The sequence below is a fragment of the Erinaceus europaeus genome, chromosome 21 (assembly GCF_950295315.1).
Source record: "Erinaceus europaeus chromosome 21, mEriEur2.1, whole genome shotgun sequence".
NCBI lineage: Eukaryota > Metazoa > Chordata > Mammalia > Eulipotyphla > Erinaceidae > Erinaceus > Erinaceus europaeus.
Genome location: NC_080182.1, coordinates 25,380,614 through 25,395,813, shown reverse-complemented (window position 1 = coordinate 25,395,813; position 15,200 = coordinate 25,380,614). Strand labels below are relative to the sequence as shown.

The window sequence follows — 15,200 nt, the reverse complement described above, 5'->3', positions numbered from 1 at the left end:
GTGGGTTCAGGACTTGGTCACCCCTGCAGGGGGAAAGCTTCATGAGCTGTGGAACAGTACTGCAGGTTCCTCTCTCAATCTCTCTCTCGCCCCCTGCCCTCTCAATTTCTCTGTCCTATAAAGTTAAATAAATAAAAAGCTTATATATATATATATATATTTTTTTTTTTTTTAAAGAGATTTCTTTTTTTTTTTCTCGCCTCTAGGGTTATCGTTGGGGTTTGGTGCTTGCACTATGAGTCCACTGCTCCTGGAGGCCATTTTTTCCCTTTTGTTGCCCTTGTTGCTATTGTTGTTATTGCCGTCATCGCTGTTAGATAGGAAAGAGAGAAATGGAGAGAGGAGCGGGAGACAGAGACGGGGAGAGAAAGATAGACACCTGCAGACCTGCTTTACCGCTTGTGAAGTGACCCCCCCCTGCAGGTGGGGATCCAGGGGCTCAAACTGGGATCCTTGTCCTGGTTCTTGCGCTTCATGCCATGTGCACTTTACCTGTTGCACTCCTGCCTGGTCCAGCTTAAAAAAGATCTTAAAACAAAACGACTGCTACAGTTACCTCTTTCTCTCAGTATCAGCTTCCTCAGACAAAGATGAAGGTGCATCTCAGAGATTATGAGAAGAAAAGGAATACCAGATGTCTGTAAATAATCAGCTGAACTAGAAACGTGATTCTGAGGCTCATAAATTTATGGCATGTGGGAAATCACTCCCAGCCCTGCTTGTCATCTAAAATGACACCTGCATCTAGATGAAAATCATCTCAGAACAGATTGTATGTTATAATTAAAAAAATAACAAGAAAAAAACTTGTATACAAATATATTGGGCCACATTGCCTGCCCTGGCACAACCAGAGTTTCTACTACAATGCAAGCAGACTTAAAATAATTATTTTAACCTTTTTTATGAAGGAGACATACGGTGGCCATGGAGGGGGCCCAGAATGTAGACCTCAGGACTCCTGTGAGGTTTCATGTTTGATCCCTGCCACTGCCTAGGCCAGAGTGGTATTCTAGTTTCTCTTTCTAAATATCTCATAGAAAAATGGAACTTTTCATTTGTATTAGGGATTTAACAGTGTTTTAAAAATGTATAAGATTTCATGCGTATGATTTCATGTCCACACGTGCTGTGTGTAAGTTACTGTATCCTCCACCCAAGTTCTGCGCTCCCTGCTCAATAACTACCATGGTTCTCACAAAGTCCAAGGGACAGTTTGATATATATGTCAGTGTGTATCAAACTCATTTTTCTCTAGTTAGCTATAGTCCACATCTCTGACTCAAAGCATCATCTATATTTGCTTTAGCTATATAATTTTTTAACCTCTTTATATACTTTGCTTAGCATAATTACCTCCAGTTCCATCCAGTTTTGTTCCAAATGATACTATCTCATTATTTTTATGCATAGTAATATTCTCTTGAATATATACGCCATAACTTGTTTATCTAGTCATCTGTTGGGCACTTAGGTTGCCTCCATAGGTTGGCTATTGCAAATAGTGCCAATCCTTTCAGATTAGAGCCTTTATGTTCCTTGGGTATATGCCAGAGAGGAGTATTTCTGGATCACAAGGCAATTCCATTTTAGTTGTTTAAGGACTCTACAAACTGTTTCCCATAGTTTTAATAGCAGTGTATCAGGATTTCTTTTTCTCACATTCTAGCCAACAATTGCCATCTCCTGTTTTGTTGATGTGACCCCAGTCTCACAAGTATGAGGTGGCATCTCATTCATATTTTGCATTTCCCCCATGATAAGTGATGTGGAACTTTATTTTTCATATCTGTGGGCTATCTGAATATATATATATATATATATATATGATATATATGTATGTATATATAGTATATATGTAGTCTCTGGGGTTATCGCTGGAACTTCGTACGGGCTCTATGAGTCCACTGCTCCTAGAGGCCTTTTTTTTTTTTTTTTCATTTTATTGGCTAGGACAGAGAGAATTTGAGAGAGGAGGGGAAGACAGAGAGAGGGAGAAGAAGATAGACACCTACAGACCTGCTTCACCTCTTGAGAAGGGACCTCCTGCAGGTGGGGAGCTGGGGGTTGGAACTGGAATCCTTGCTGTGATCTTTGTGCTTTGTACTATGTGTGCTTAACCCGGTGCACCACTGCTGGGCCCCTCACTTTGGATTATTTACTTTTTTTTTTGTTAATCAGGCAGGGAAAAATCATATGGGGAAGAAAGATTTTATACCTAGGATAAAATCCCCTTCAATTTTCTGTTGCCACCCCCTTGCAAGAGAATATCAGTAGGAAATTCAAGAATTCCTTGCCATATTATATTAGTCCCTGAGCTCTTTTTTACTGCAGGTGAAGCTTTGGACAGTAGAATTTTACTTTATAAATAGATTATGTCACTCTGAAATAATAACTTTGCAATGTAATAATCAAATTGTAATACAAAAGCTATATTAAATTATAGGATAGTATTAATAACTGATTATGAACCAGGCTATATTCATTAATGCTCTTAAAGTGAACTATGATCATTTTCTCATTTAGTCTTCACAGGTACCTTGGAAGAAAAGTTAATCATCATTACTACTACACAAGTGAAAAAAAAACTGAATTGTGATTTGCAAAAGTTCATACAAATAGTCAGTGTCTACGTCTGGAATTAAGTCCAGATTTATCTCAAAACTCTGTGATCATAACCTCTTCACACATGCCTTACTGGGAGCGGACTGAAAGTCAAGCTGAGAAAACTGTTCTTTAGTTCTAGAATGTTCTGATATGTTATCGGTATTTCTTGAGCAGTCTTGGTACCCTACAGGTCAGCTACCTTTAGGGCAGCTGGAGTTGTGTTCCCAGGGTCAGGCCTTGCATAGCCCACATAGCCCACTTCTGAGGGCTATGTATCCTGGGGGCTCCCTGGAAGGCCTAGAGGATCCACCTCTGGACCAGTGATAGTTTTCTAAATTCTAGTTCTCTCACAGAGGAGGGCAGGAATTAGATCTAAAGTATTAGAGACATCATTTTAAGTAGATCAACAGTGCCACTTGGTAATTATACCAGAATCATCGATTTTTAGTACTGTTTTGGTTAAGGCCAGAAGGCTCTCTGAACCCTGTTTGACTAATTTCTGTATTATCATTTTCCTGTTGCAGGACAGAGAAGCCTGTGCGACCATTCTCTAAGATATTTAAGCTCTAGAATCACAGAGCGGAGACTGCAGGCCTCGTGGCTGCCTGCTGGCCGAGGGACTCTGGAGAAGCCATTGCTGGGGCCTCACGGCTCCGTCATGCCCATTTTCAGCCCTCAGAATGGCCTTCACTCCTTCCATGCTGACAGCAGCCCGCTGAAGCCCAGGGTGGTGACTGTGGTGAAGCTAGGCAACCATCCTCTCCGAAAGATCACTCTGCTTCTCAACAAGAGGTCCGTGCAGACCTTTGAGCAGCTCCTGGCAGACATCTCAGAGGCCTTGGGCTTTCCAAGATGGAAGAATGATCGTGTAAGGAAACTGTTTAACCTCAAGGGTAGGGAGATCAGGAGTGTGTCTGATTTCTTCAGGGAAGGGGATGCTTTCATAGCCACGGGCAAAGAACCATTGACCTTAAAGAACATCCAGGTGGCTATAGAAGAATTGTACCCCAACAAAACCCGGACCCTGACTTTGAATCAGCACAGCCGGGCCCCTTCTCCAAGGATGAGAAGCAGGATCTGTAGCAGAGCTCTGAAAGGGGGTCACCACTGTGGAGAGACTGAGGCAACCAAGAGCTGCAGTGAGGCTGCCGGGCCCAAGGCAGCCGTCAGACATCTGGGGAAGAGCCCTGTGGAGCTGGCACTAGAGGACAGGGTGAAGGCCCCGAAGAAGTGGGTGAGGGGCAAATGGGAGCCTGAATCTGGTAGCAAGCTGCCCCGGGAGGCCACTCTGGATGAAAGACATGGCGGTGGTGAGAGGCACCTGAGTGTGGAGATTGAAAAGACCTCGGGTGAAATCATCAGATGTGAGAAATGCAAGAGAGAGAGAGAGTTGCAGCAGAACCTGCAAAGGGAGAGGCTCTCTCTGGGGACCAGTGAACTGGACATGGGGAAATGCCAGAGGTATGATGTGGAGAAACTGGTGAGGACCAAGAGTTGCAGAAGGTCCCCAGAGGCAAACCCTCCAGGTGGGGAAGAAGGGCCAAAGGGTGACTGTCACAGGAGCAGTGCTAGGAACCCCACTCAGGAGCTGAGGAAATCCAGCAAGAATATAGACAAAGACAAGAAAGAGGGTAGAGAGCTGGAGGGTCAGGACAGCCATTCTCAAGCAGCAGCCAGGACCAAGAAGGAGCTGGTGGAAGGTCAGCCCGTCAGAGATGAAGGGCCAAGGGAAGGGAAAAAAGACACCAGGCACTCTGGCAAGAATAAACATGGCGCCTGGCTTCTGAGAGAGCAGCAGGCCAACTCTGAGAAGCTTCCGAGGACCCGAGGGGAAGAGCAAGAGGCAGAGAAGGAGAAGAAGTCATGTGCATCAGGAGGGAGAAAGATGGCTCCTAGAGATGACCAACCTGTGAGGGTGGAAAAGGATCCCAAGACCAGGCCAGAGGAGAACAAAGCAGAGAGGCCCAGTGGGCGGAAGGCGCGCCCTGCTGGCATTATCGCAGCTGATGTGGAAAAGCATTATGACACCGGCAGGGTCATTGGGGACGGGAACTTTGCTGTCGTGAAGGAGTGCAGGCACCGGGAAAGCAAGCAGGCTTACGCCATGAAGATTATTGACAAGTCTAAACTCAAGGGTAAGGAGGACATTGTTGACAGTGAGATCTTAATTATCCAGAGTCTGTCTCATCCCAACATAGTGAAACTGCATGAAGTGTACGAAACAGAAAAGGAAATCTACCTGATCATGGAGTATGTGCAGGGTGGGGACCTTTTCGATGCCATCATAGAAAATGTTAAGTTCCCGGAGCGCGATGCTGCTCTCATGCTCATGGATTTGTGCAAGGCACTCGTACACATGCATGACAAGAACATTGTCCACCGGGACCTCAAGCCAGAAAACCTACTGGTAAGCCCTGATTTCGCTTCTATGGGAGAAAGGCATTCATCAGATATGGGAGACAAGAAATGGAAGGGGCCAGGGAGATCACTCAGTGGGTAGAGTGCACGCCTTCCCTACATGAGACTAAGGCTCCATCTCTGGCAGCACATCGGAGTACCAAGGAAAGTCTAGGGTGACAGAGCAGGGATTTGGTGTCTCTCCATCTCACTCTAAAATATCTGTGAAGAATTTAACAAACAATGAACTGACCAATAGCAAGCACATGGGTTCATTCCCTGGTACTGCATTAAAAAAGAAAGGAATAAATAGGATTGTAATATACTTTTTATGGTGTTTAAAGCATTGAATTAATCTCTATGGGCATACCACCCTGAATGTGTCCTGTCTCATCTGAATATAGTTGATGAATTACAGAGATAAACCAGTTTTGGTTAAATTATTGAAAAAGAAGCCTTCCAGTTTAAATGAAATATAAAATGTTTCTTTATCTCCGGGAAAAACATGGTTTCATTTTTATACAACCAGGTAGACTGAGTTCTTTAATTTTTTATACAGACAGGAAAAAATTGAGAGGGAAGGGAAGATAGAGGGGGAGAGAGAAAAAGATGTCTGTAAGCACTGCTTCCTCGCTCATGAAGCTTCCTCCTGCAGGTGGGAACCGGAGCTTGAACCTGGCTCCTTGCACCTACTAATATGTGAGCTCCACAGAGTGCGTCACGGCCCAGCCCCAAGGTAGAGTCATGTTTGGGGCATCTCTGCACCCTCAGACCTGGGTACTGGGGGTGTTTGCTGGTAGCAGATGCCTCCATAGTTGCCACCTTTGCCCCCCCACAGAAATCCACCTTGGTCTTTTAGACAATAACTTCTTGTCAAGGGAATTCCAAATACTGAGCACTGGAGGAGTAGGTAGGAGACTGGCTTTGGAGTCTGGTAGTCTGAGTTTGACTCCTGAGTCTCTTAGTTGCTTACTCTGGGCCCAGTCCTCTTAGACTTTTGTTTCCTCATTTGTAAAAGAGTATCTTTCTTGGAAGACCCAGTGAGGACTGAGCACTGGGAAGACCAAAACAGGCCCTGATGCAGAGGGACTGGCCTGGTGCTCAGAGCTCAGCTGAGTGTCCTGCTATTGAACAAGAACCATTTCTCAGAATACCAGCATCAGAGAGGGCCAGTCTCTGACCATGATAGGTCAAGTCGCCCTTACAGTCATATCCAATAAGAACAAGATTGTCTAAATCACAAACGACTGGGTATTATCCTTTTCTGGCTACTGAGTGGCTGCCTTACTTCATTCCTCCCACCTTCTAGATAAGAATCACTAAGATTCCCAGTCATAGAATCTCCCTCTTGACCTGACAGTATCCAAGTCTGAGCAAAACCCTGCTTTCTTGAATGTTCCCCTAATCTAACACAGTTTAAATTTTCCGATACCAACTCACCTAAATGCCTGGACCCCCATGATATGTCTTCTCCCTTTTCCAGTAAGTCCGTAACCGAGTGTAATCCTGGTGATGTTTGTTAGGACAATCTGTTGTCACCCCCATGGAACTTTGTCTCATTTTCTGTTTCACTGCCCCAGATATAATACATCCCATACTTACTCTTCTGTTTTCTTTCTACTCTTACTGAAAAGAAAGTTCTGCAATAGCCAGACTTTTGTTTCATGCAGATTGTACCCTGAAACCAGAACAGTCCTGTCACCTGCTTGACACCCATTAAATTTTGGTTGGATGGGTCAGTGAAGATGTCACATAGCACAGTGCTTGGAAGATAGCAAGCACTTCATTGGCGTCATTCTCATTATTCCCTGAGAAGTAACTCTGATGTTAAGGCAGGTAGAAGGAGTAAGCGCTCAAGGTCAGATTGCTGCAGTTATATAAAGCAGTAATGTTGGAAAAATGATTGTGACGCGTCACATCTTAGGGAAGGGGGCGGGGATTTAGCCTGTTTTCTTTCTATGGCTGTGGATTCAGCCTCAAAACATCACTCCAGAGCATTCAGCTATCTGTAAACATCCCACAAACAGGGTGAAATGCTGACTGAGTCAAGCTAATTATCTGCTGAAATGAAGTCTCATGACCACTCAGCCAGGCGCCCTTGTCACTGCTCCAATCCATCAAATCGCAGAAGCATTTTGTCTGGTTGCCTCAGTTGCCATCTGCACTGGTAGATGTGGTCTAAACTACCATCCAATCACTCTCCCTTTGGAACAAACAAGTGGCAGTTTGGGGTTTTATTTTGCATTTACTATTTGTTTCCATTTTCCTCCACTAGCATGTTAATAGCTTTTGTCTTTTGGGTCTGAGCCCAAATGAACTGTTTATTATGCAACAGAGCAGTGTTCCTCCATGACTCTCCATGCTTTCACTGAGTCATCTACACTGGAGATTTGGACCTGAGGTCTGGATGGGTCCCATGGGCTGACTCTTTGGGGCATATGCCTAACAGAGCATTCTAACAGCTTTATAGTTTCTCCAGTGTGTGAGATAAGGTCATATAGGCTACAGGGTTGTTTGCTTTTGGGAATCATCAGCTGAGCTTACATTTTCTCAACAAGTTCCTGGAATCAATCAGTTGAACCCATTCACCTCTCCTTGGGCAATAGAGGTCATTTTTTAAGGGACTTACTCATCAGCAAATTGTAAAACGGAGAAAGACAGTGCTGGTTTAGAATCTATGGTGACATAGAATCTATGCTTGAGAAATGGGAATACTGCAAGGAATTCAGCACGGAGAAGCTGACTGTCTTGGAGGAAACATTTGGCAACTCTTTGTAGATTCAAAATTCTCTCTCTCTCTCTCTCTGTAGAGAGTGAGAGAGGCAAAGCCGCAAACTAACTGTATTCTCCCATCTGAGTTCATGAGCTGTTGTTTATTGGTGTTAATTGTAACTGATATTGGGATCTACCTCTTTTTTTTTCTGATTTCAGTGAAATCCCGCTATTAAAATGTCTTTTGGGGGGTGGCATAATCAGTAAAGTGCACGAGTTATCAAGGGTGAAGACCCAGATGCTCTGTAGGAAGGAAGCTTCACAAGGGCTGCAGGTGTTTCTTCCTCACCCTCTCTCTTTCCTTCTCTCCCTGTTTCTCTCTCTCTCTCTCTCCCCATAATATAAAATAAATAAATGACTAAAAAAAAGAAAAGAAAATACTTTAAAAAGTTAACTTGTGCTCTGTCTCTGTTAGAAACTGCACAAACTTCTATATCTGTGTCTTTTGTGTATGTGGAATAGCCTCAGTAATTTGTCAGCTTGTATTTATCCGAATGAACAGATCTATCATGTTTATAAGTCATTTTTGTCATTCATTTTTCTGGGTAAGTAAAATCCAGCCTGTGCCAGAAGTCTAAATGTTACCTAGTGTCAGCATTCTTTTTGTTTTTTCAGAGTGGGATCTGGATTTGACAGTGGGCTCATTGTCTGGGTTTAGAAAGTCATCATCTCTGTCCTTACCAATGTGATCATTATGTTATAAAACTTGGTTGGTCTTCTGAGATTTAATATTAGTAAATATCATCATGGTGACCACTGTGATCTGTAATTAATTAGTGTTCTTCAGTTGCCTTTAACTTCATGTTCTGAACTTCTGTTCAAATTTGTATTATCAAAGTCATTCTCTCTTTGAGTCCCTTAATGGATGTCTGTTATCTATATTGAGTTTTGTCTTTACAAAGCTTAGGAAAATGATTATGTTAGAACTAATTTTTATTACATAGCTGACTGTAACTTGTGCTTTCATAGACTTTCTGAATGTACTAAGAGTTCCTAATGAACATAGCAGGCTTACCATGTTTGTTGTTGTTGTTGTTGCCCTTATTGTTGTAGCTTTGTTATGGTTATTATTGTTGTTGCTGATGTTGTTTGTTGTTGGACAGGATAGAGAGAAATCGAGACATGAGGGGAAGACAAAGGGGGGAGAGAAAGACACCTGCAGACCTGCTTCACCACCTGTGAAGCGACTCCCCCGCAGGTGGGGGCTCGAACCAGGATCCTTCCTCCGGTCCTTAACGCTTTGCGCTACATGCGCTTAACCCGCTGCGCTACTGCCCGACCCCCACCATGTTGTTTTAACCAACAGAAATGTCAATATCTGATTATTGGACCCTCGAGTAAAATTCTAGGCCTATTTACTGAGGTTCTTATTATTATAATTATTTCAACTAATCACATTTCTGATAAGATGCTATCATTCCTCCTCCCTTTGCGTTATTTAGACTCCTGAGATCTAGCAAAAGAAGTTTTAATTATGAGAATTTCCATCCTGCAGAAATATCAGTGCTAATTGCTGCTTCTGCAAGTAACAGCTCCCCTGATGGGGTTGGAATATGCTGTGTGGTATTGGCTGGGGGCAGAGAGAGGGGAGGAAGCAGGCAGGAGCCAGAGAGGCGACTGTGAGATCAGCTCACACAGGAGCACAGGATGGAGAGAGAGCAGACAGGGCAGTTCTGGTGGCTGAGATATTACACCCAGCAAAGAAAGCTTAGGGAATGGCTTGTGGGGAGAGATTAAAAAGAGTTCAGACATGATTTGGAAGGTGTTTCCCCTGGCGTAAGGGGAGGAGAAGGGAAGCTAGAGCGATATGAACAAGGACGCTGACAGATAGGAGGCTGCTTCCTCAGTTGCCCTGCCCGCATCATCCAGCAGCTATAGCCCCAGTGTGCTTGGAGCAGAGACCCTGGGACCGAGAAGAAATGGCACTGGGGCACGGGGACAGGGTGTGGCTTCCCTATTCTTTATCCTTCTGCGAGTATGAGTCAAAGACCTCTATGGGCACAGAGTGCTCCACTGGACATGGGTGTTGACAGATCGATCCATACCTCCATCCTGTCTTTACCTTCCCTGTTGGGATAGAGCTCTGGGGAGGTGGGGTTCAAGGACTCATTGGTGAGGTCACCTGCCCAGGGTAGTCAGGTTGGCATCATGGCAGCATCTGCAACTTGTCGGTTGAAAAGCAGTAAGATATAAAGCAGAACAAATAGTTTAATAATCAGGACCTAGAGGTAAGAATATAGCAGATGAGATCTGGAGTCTTCATGTTGTAATCCCCTGATTTCTTTTTTTTTTTTTTTAATTTTTTTACCTTTATTTATTGGATAGAGACAGCCAGAAATCAAGAGGGAAAGGGGGGTAGAGAGAAAGAGGGACAGAGAGACACCTGCAGCACTGCTTCACCACTCATGAAGCTTTCCCCCTGCAGGTGGGGACCAGGGACTCAAACCTGGATCTCTGTGCACTTTAACATGTGTGCTCAACCAGGTGTGCCACCACCCGGCCCCCAGTCCCCTGATTTCTATAGGTCATCTTATTGGTTTTACCACCAAGGTTCTCATTGAGGTTTGGTGCCTGAATGATTGGCAGCCTTTTTTTTTTTTTTTGATAGAAGGTGAGAAAGAGGGAGAGGAAGAGGGAGAGAGAGAGAGAGAGAGAGAGGAGACACCTAGACACCACTACACTCTTGCTTTTGGTAATGTGTGTGTAACTCCTATGTTATCTCCCAAGCCTTTTTTTTTTCATGTAGTGCAGGAAAATAAACAGTACCATTCAGTAATTTCTGGGGGCCATTCTTTCATTTTTTTTTAGCAAAAGGGAGAGAAGAGAGAGCCATAACAGCATAGCCTCACTGTCCCTGGAGCTCCCCAGGTGCCATCTGTGCTGCCTCTGGTAGCAGAGCTTGAACCCAGGGCTAGCAGCATGGCAGGGTCATGCTTTCCCACATGTACCACCTCCCTGCCCCTCTCAGTTCTTTTTAAAAAAAATCAATCTTACTCAATTTTCAGTAATTTAATTCAATTTAGACCACTTTATCTTTATTTATTTACTGGATAGAGACAGCCAGAAATCAAGAGGGAAAGGGGTGAAAGAGGAAGAGAGAGACAGAGAGACACCTGCATCACAGCTTCACCACTCACAAAGCTTTTCCTCTGCCAGCGGGGACTGGGAGCTCGAACCCGGGACCTCGCACATTGCGACATGTGCACTCAACATGGCCAGCAGCAGGATGTGATGATTAGGCAGCGATTGTGTGATGTGTGATGCCTCCCTCCCACCAGCTCCAGCGTCAGCCTCCCTTCAGTCCAGCTCCTACGAGAGGCTCCTGGCCTCTCCCCTTGGTTCAGCTCCTCATGCCTACCGTTAAGCACTGATCACACGAGTCAAACACTGCTCACAGCTCTGCACCACGTCTTCTAAGGCACATTTAGTTAAGACATGTAGACTTCAGCCATCACTTGAAGTCGCTAAACATTTCATACAGTGACAGAAGCCCTAAGGTCACTGGCCAGTGCCGATCAAGTCAGCAAGAAGACAAGCTTATGTACGCGTGCGAGAGAAAGCTGGTCTTGAGAGTCTTGGGGTGAATTCTTTCAGTAAATACGGCTGTCTCAGTGAGAGTAACTCTCTCAGTACCTGTTTTTAGAGTTTCCAGGAAAATCAAAAGCATCTGTTCAGTCACTGGGCTCCGTAGGTCAGCATTTCTTTCTTTCTTTCTTTCTTTCTTTCTTTCTTTCTTTCTTTCTTTCTTTCTTTTTAAAAATATTTATTTATTCATTCCCTTTTTGTTGCCCTTGTTGTTTTAACATGTCTTAAGAGTCTGTGAAAGTCTAGGTATCAGGTTGTCTTGGCAATTGAGGTTTCCTGTTTCTTTACTTTGAGTTTTTTTTTTCCTGTTGTTTCCCATTGAGAAAAACACCTAGAAGGATAGATACTTGATGATTTACTGTCTTCAATAAATCAACAGCAGAGGAGACTTGATTTCTACTCTGTGGACTTGTCAACTACCTTCTAGAGTTATGACCTCCTTTTCCCAAGGAGACTTGAAGGTGAGACCATTTGGTGTGACTGGGGAGCATCCTTCTCTTATTTATAAATAAGTTTCATTTATTTATTATTGGATAGCGACAGAGAAACAGAGAGGAAGGAGAGACAGAGAGACACCTGTTGTATGCTTTACATTGGGTTGTTCTAGTTCTCCCCCGCCAAGAGAATTGGATCAGTCCAGTTAGTTTCGCGGGCCCTCTTGGCCCCGCCCCAAGGAACCCCACCAGAGTTCCAGGGTTCCAGAGTTCCAGAGTTAGAGAGAGTGCTTGCGCCGCCACAAAGAGACAGCAGAGTTCTGTTTGGTGATTAGTTTGTTTTAGTTTATGAATTGTTGTTCTTGAATAAAGAAATACAGCTTCCCTGCCCAGCCGTATGTCTCTGGTTGTCTCTGTTACCTGCCCGTGAAGCAAGCCCGGCGAGCTAGAGCCTCCGAATTTTAACAACAAATGGTGCCCACGTGGACCTGACCTGCGCATCTCTCAGATAAGTAAAGACAATTTGGCTATCTATGCATGATGGCCTTCTCTTCTGCTTGTGAAGAGATCTCCAAAGGCCTCTGCTCTTTCTTCACGAGACTGTTTTGCTGTTTCTGGAACATTTATCTCTGGACCACTCTGTGGTTTCCACTCGCTCGGGCGCACTCAGAACAGCCAGCGGGAATAGCCAGCGGGCAAGAGGTGAGGCGCGCAGCTGCTGTTTCCACCTGGTTAAACAGCCAGCCAGCCGGCTGCGCCCAGACAACCCCGCGCACCGCGCCTGTAGCCCCGCAGCCCCGCAGCCCACAAGAGGCTGACGCCAGCCCGCAGGAGGCTGACGCTAGCACACAGGAGCCTGATGCCACCACGCAGGAGCCCGATGCCACCACACTGGAACCCGACGCCAACACGCTGGAGCCCGACGCCAACACGCAGGAGCCTGATGCCACCACGCAGGAGCCCAATGTCACCATGCTGGAGCCCGATGCCAACACACAAGAGCCCGAGGCCAGCCCACAGGAGCCGGCTCTCCACCGTGTGGCGCAGGGCACTGGACGCGTGATCCCTCCATGCTGCTCGGCCACTGCGAGCAGGGCAGCAGACATGGCAGGGCCATGGGGCAGGGCCGCGGCGGCCTATCATGGCCGCCACCCCTGGGCACCTAGGCCCACGCCTTCTACAAAGCTGGCCCGCCTGCCCTCTTGCTATAAATTCTGGAACCATCCCGGACCTCCCAGACCCCCGGGCTCCCTGCCGAAACTGGGCACACGAGATCTCCAGCTGCCGGTCCGGTCTGAAGGCAGACAAGCTGGAGTACGCAGAGATTTGTGCAGAGATCACAACCTGCAATTCCTAGAAGTAAAGTTGCGCAAGAGGCTACCTCCGGATGGTGAACCCCCCCCCAACAACTAAGACAGTACAGATTTAAATTCGTGTTTAAAATGACATGTCTTCGTAACAAAGGTTTCTCTCCTAGTGTATTAATGACCATGTTTATGTGTATGTTTAAAGTTTGGTAAACAGTAACTTTAAGGCTAAATTCTTACTAGTCAAAGTTAAATGAAAAAGGTTTTCAACGTAATCCTCATAAAGATAAAATTAACTTACATTTAAAGTCTGAGGTAAAAATTAGTTAACAATCAATATATTTTAACTAAGTTGGTCTAAACAAAAGGTTAAATAGACTTGTTGATATGTAAAACTCTCCATTACCTTCTCTATTAGAAATGGTAGATCGCACAATGGCTATGCTAATTATTCTCATGCCTGAGGTTTCCTTTCCTGAGTACAACTAGGGTGTGTCTCCATCTTGAATGGGTGTAACAAAAGGTTAAAAGACGTTGTTGATATGTAAAAGTCTCAAATTCCTTCTCTATTAGAAATATGCTAATAACAAGTTTTGTTTAGTAACTTGCAGCCAGCTGCCTTTGGGACTCTAGGCCGTTCCCTGCCCCCATGCAAATGCCCGTCGAAGCAAGTATGCCCCCCAGAGGCAAGAAATGTTTTTTTAAACTGATAAAGTTTTGCCCACAGAGGCAGAAATGGCCCCCTCAGGCCTTCCCTTGGCAGCACACTGGTTCTTGTTACTTGCTTACATGTTTCTCCATGTTTGTGCCAGTTTCTTTTTTTAAAATGCCTGTACGATATAGGTTTCTGTTCACCCCACACACTTGATACTGTAGTCATTTAGTTAAAAAGAAAAGGGAGAATTGTTGTATGCTTTACTTTGGGTAGTTCTCCCCCGCCGAGAGAATTGGATCAGTCCAGTTAGTTTCGCGGGCCCGCTTGGCCCCACCCCTAGGAACCCCGAGAGAGGGTCAGAGTTCCAGAGTTGGAGAGTTGGAGAGTTGCAGAGTTAGAGAGAGTGCTTGCACCGCCGCAAAGAGACAGCAGAATTCTGTTTGGTGATTAGTTTGGTTTAGTTTATGAATCGTTGTTCCTGAATAAAGAAATACAGCTTCCCTGCCCAGCCGTTGTCTCCACGTCTCTGTTACCCGCCTGTGAAGCTAGCCCGGCCAGCAAGAGCCTCCGAATTTTAACAACAGACACCTGCAGCCCAGCTTCAACATTTGTGAAGCTTTCCCCCCCTGCAGGTGGGGACCAGGGGCTTGAATCCAGGTCCTCGTGCACTGTGATGTGTGTGCTTAACCAGACGCGTCACTGCCTGGCCCCATCATCTCTTACTGCTCACCCCATACCTGTGGGTTAAGCGTACAAGGTATGAAGCGCAAAGAGTGGCTTAAGGATCCCAGTTCCAGCCCCTGGATCCCCACCTGCAGGGGTGGGAGGGTCAGCTCACAAGTGATGAAGCAGGTCTGCAGGTGTCTATCTTTCTCTCTCCCTATCTCCCTCCTCCTCTCCATTTCTCTCTGTCCTAGCAGGAGCAGTGGATTCACAGTGCAGGCACGGAGTCCCAGAAATCACACTTGGAAGCAAAAGGGTGAGAGATGGGATATTTTCACTGATTCTTCTCAAGGTGACAGCTGAGTGACATTTTAGCAATAGCAGGATTATTTGAATAAAGGTGGTGCAGATCAGTACTTCTCAAAGTGTCATGAGCACAGACATCACCTGGGACCTTGGTAAGATGCAGATGTAGGGGGTCTTAGAGGCAGCCTTTCTGAGACTGAGTCAGTGGTCTTCAGTGAGGAGCAAGGGCTCAAACAGTAAAGACACCCAGAACAGACACCAGACGGTCTCCTCAGTGGGTCTAAAGAAACAAATCAAGGAGGGGTGGTGCAGGATGAAATGTCAATGGACCCCTGGTCTTTCTGTGAAGATCCAGGGACTCAGAAGGAGGAGGGTGGGGGAGGGGACTAAGTGAGGTTGAACATCTGGTGGCCTGTGGGGGAGGGGGGATGATGGTGCTTCTGTGGGTTGTTGGGGACTTGAACTCAGATCCTC

At 45.5% G+C, this 15,200-nt stretch overlaps 1 protein-coding gene across 2 annotated transcripts in view; it reads left to right on the top strand.

Moving 5' to 3' along the window:
* The window catches only part of DCLK3 (doublecortin like kinase 3), a 62,493-nt gene that overhangs the window by 32,644 nt on the left and 14,649 nt on the right, over positions 1-15,200 (top strand). For both annotated transcript variants that reach the window (XM_060180566.1, XM_060180565.1), the window contains exon 2: positions 3,132-5,014. In XM_060180566.1, coding sequence (XP_060036549.1) covers positions 3,132-5,014 — 1,883 coding nt within the window. The remainder of the gene's footprint in view (positions 1-3,131; positions 5,015-15,200) is intronic.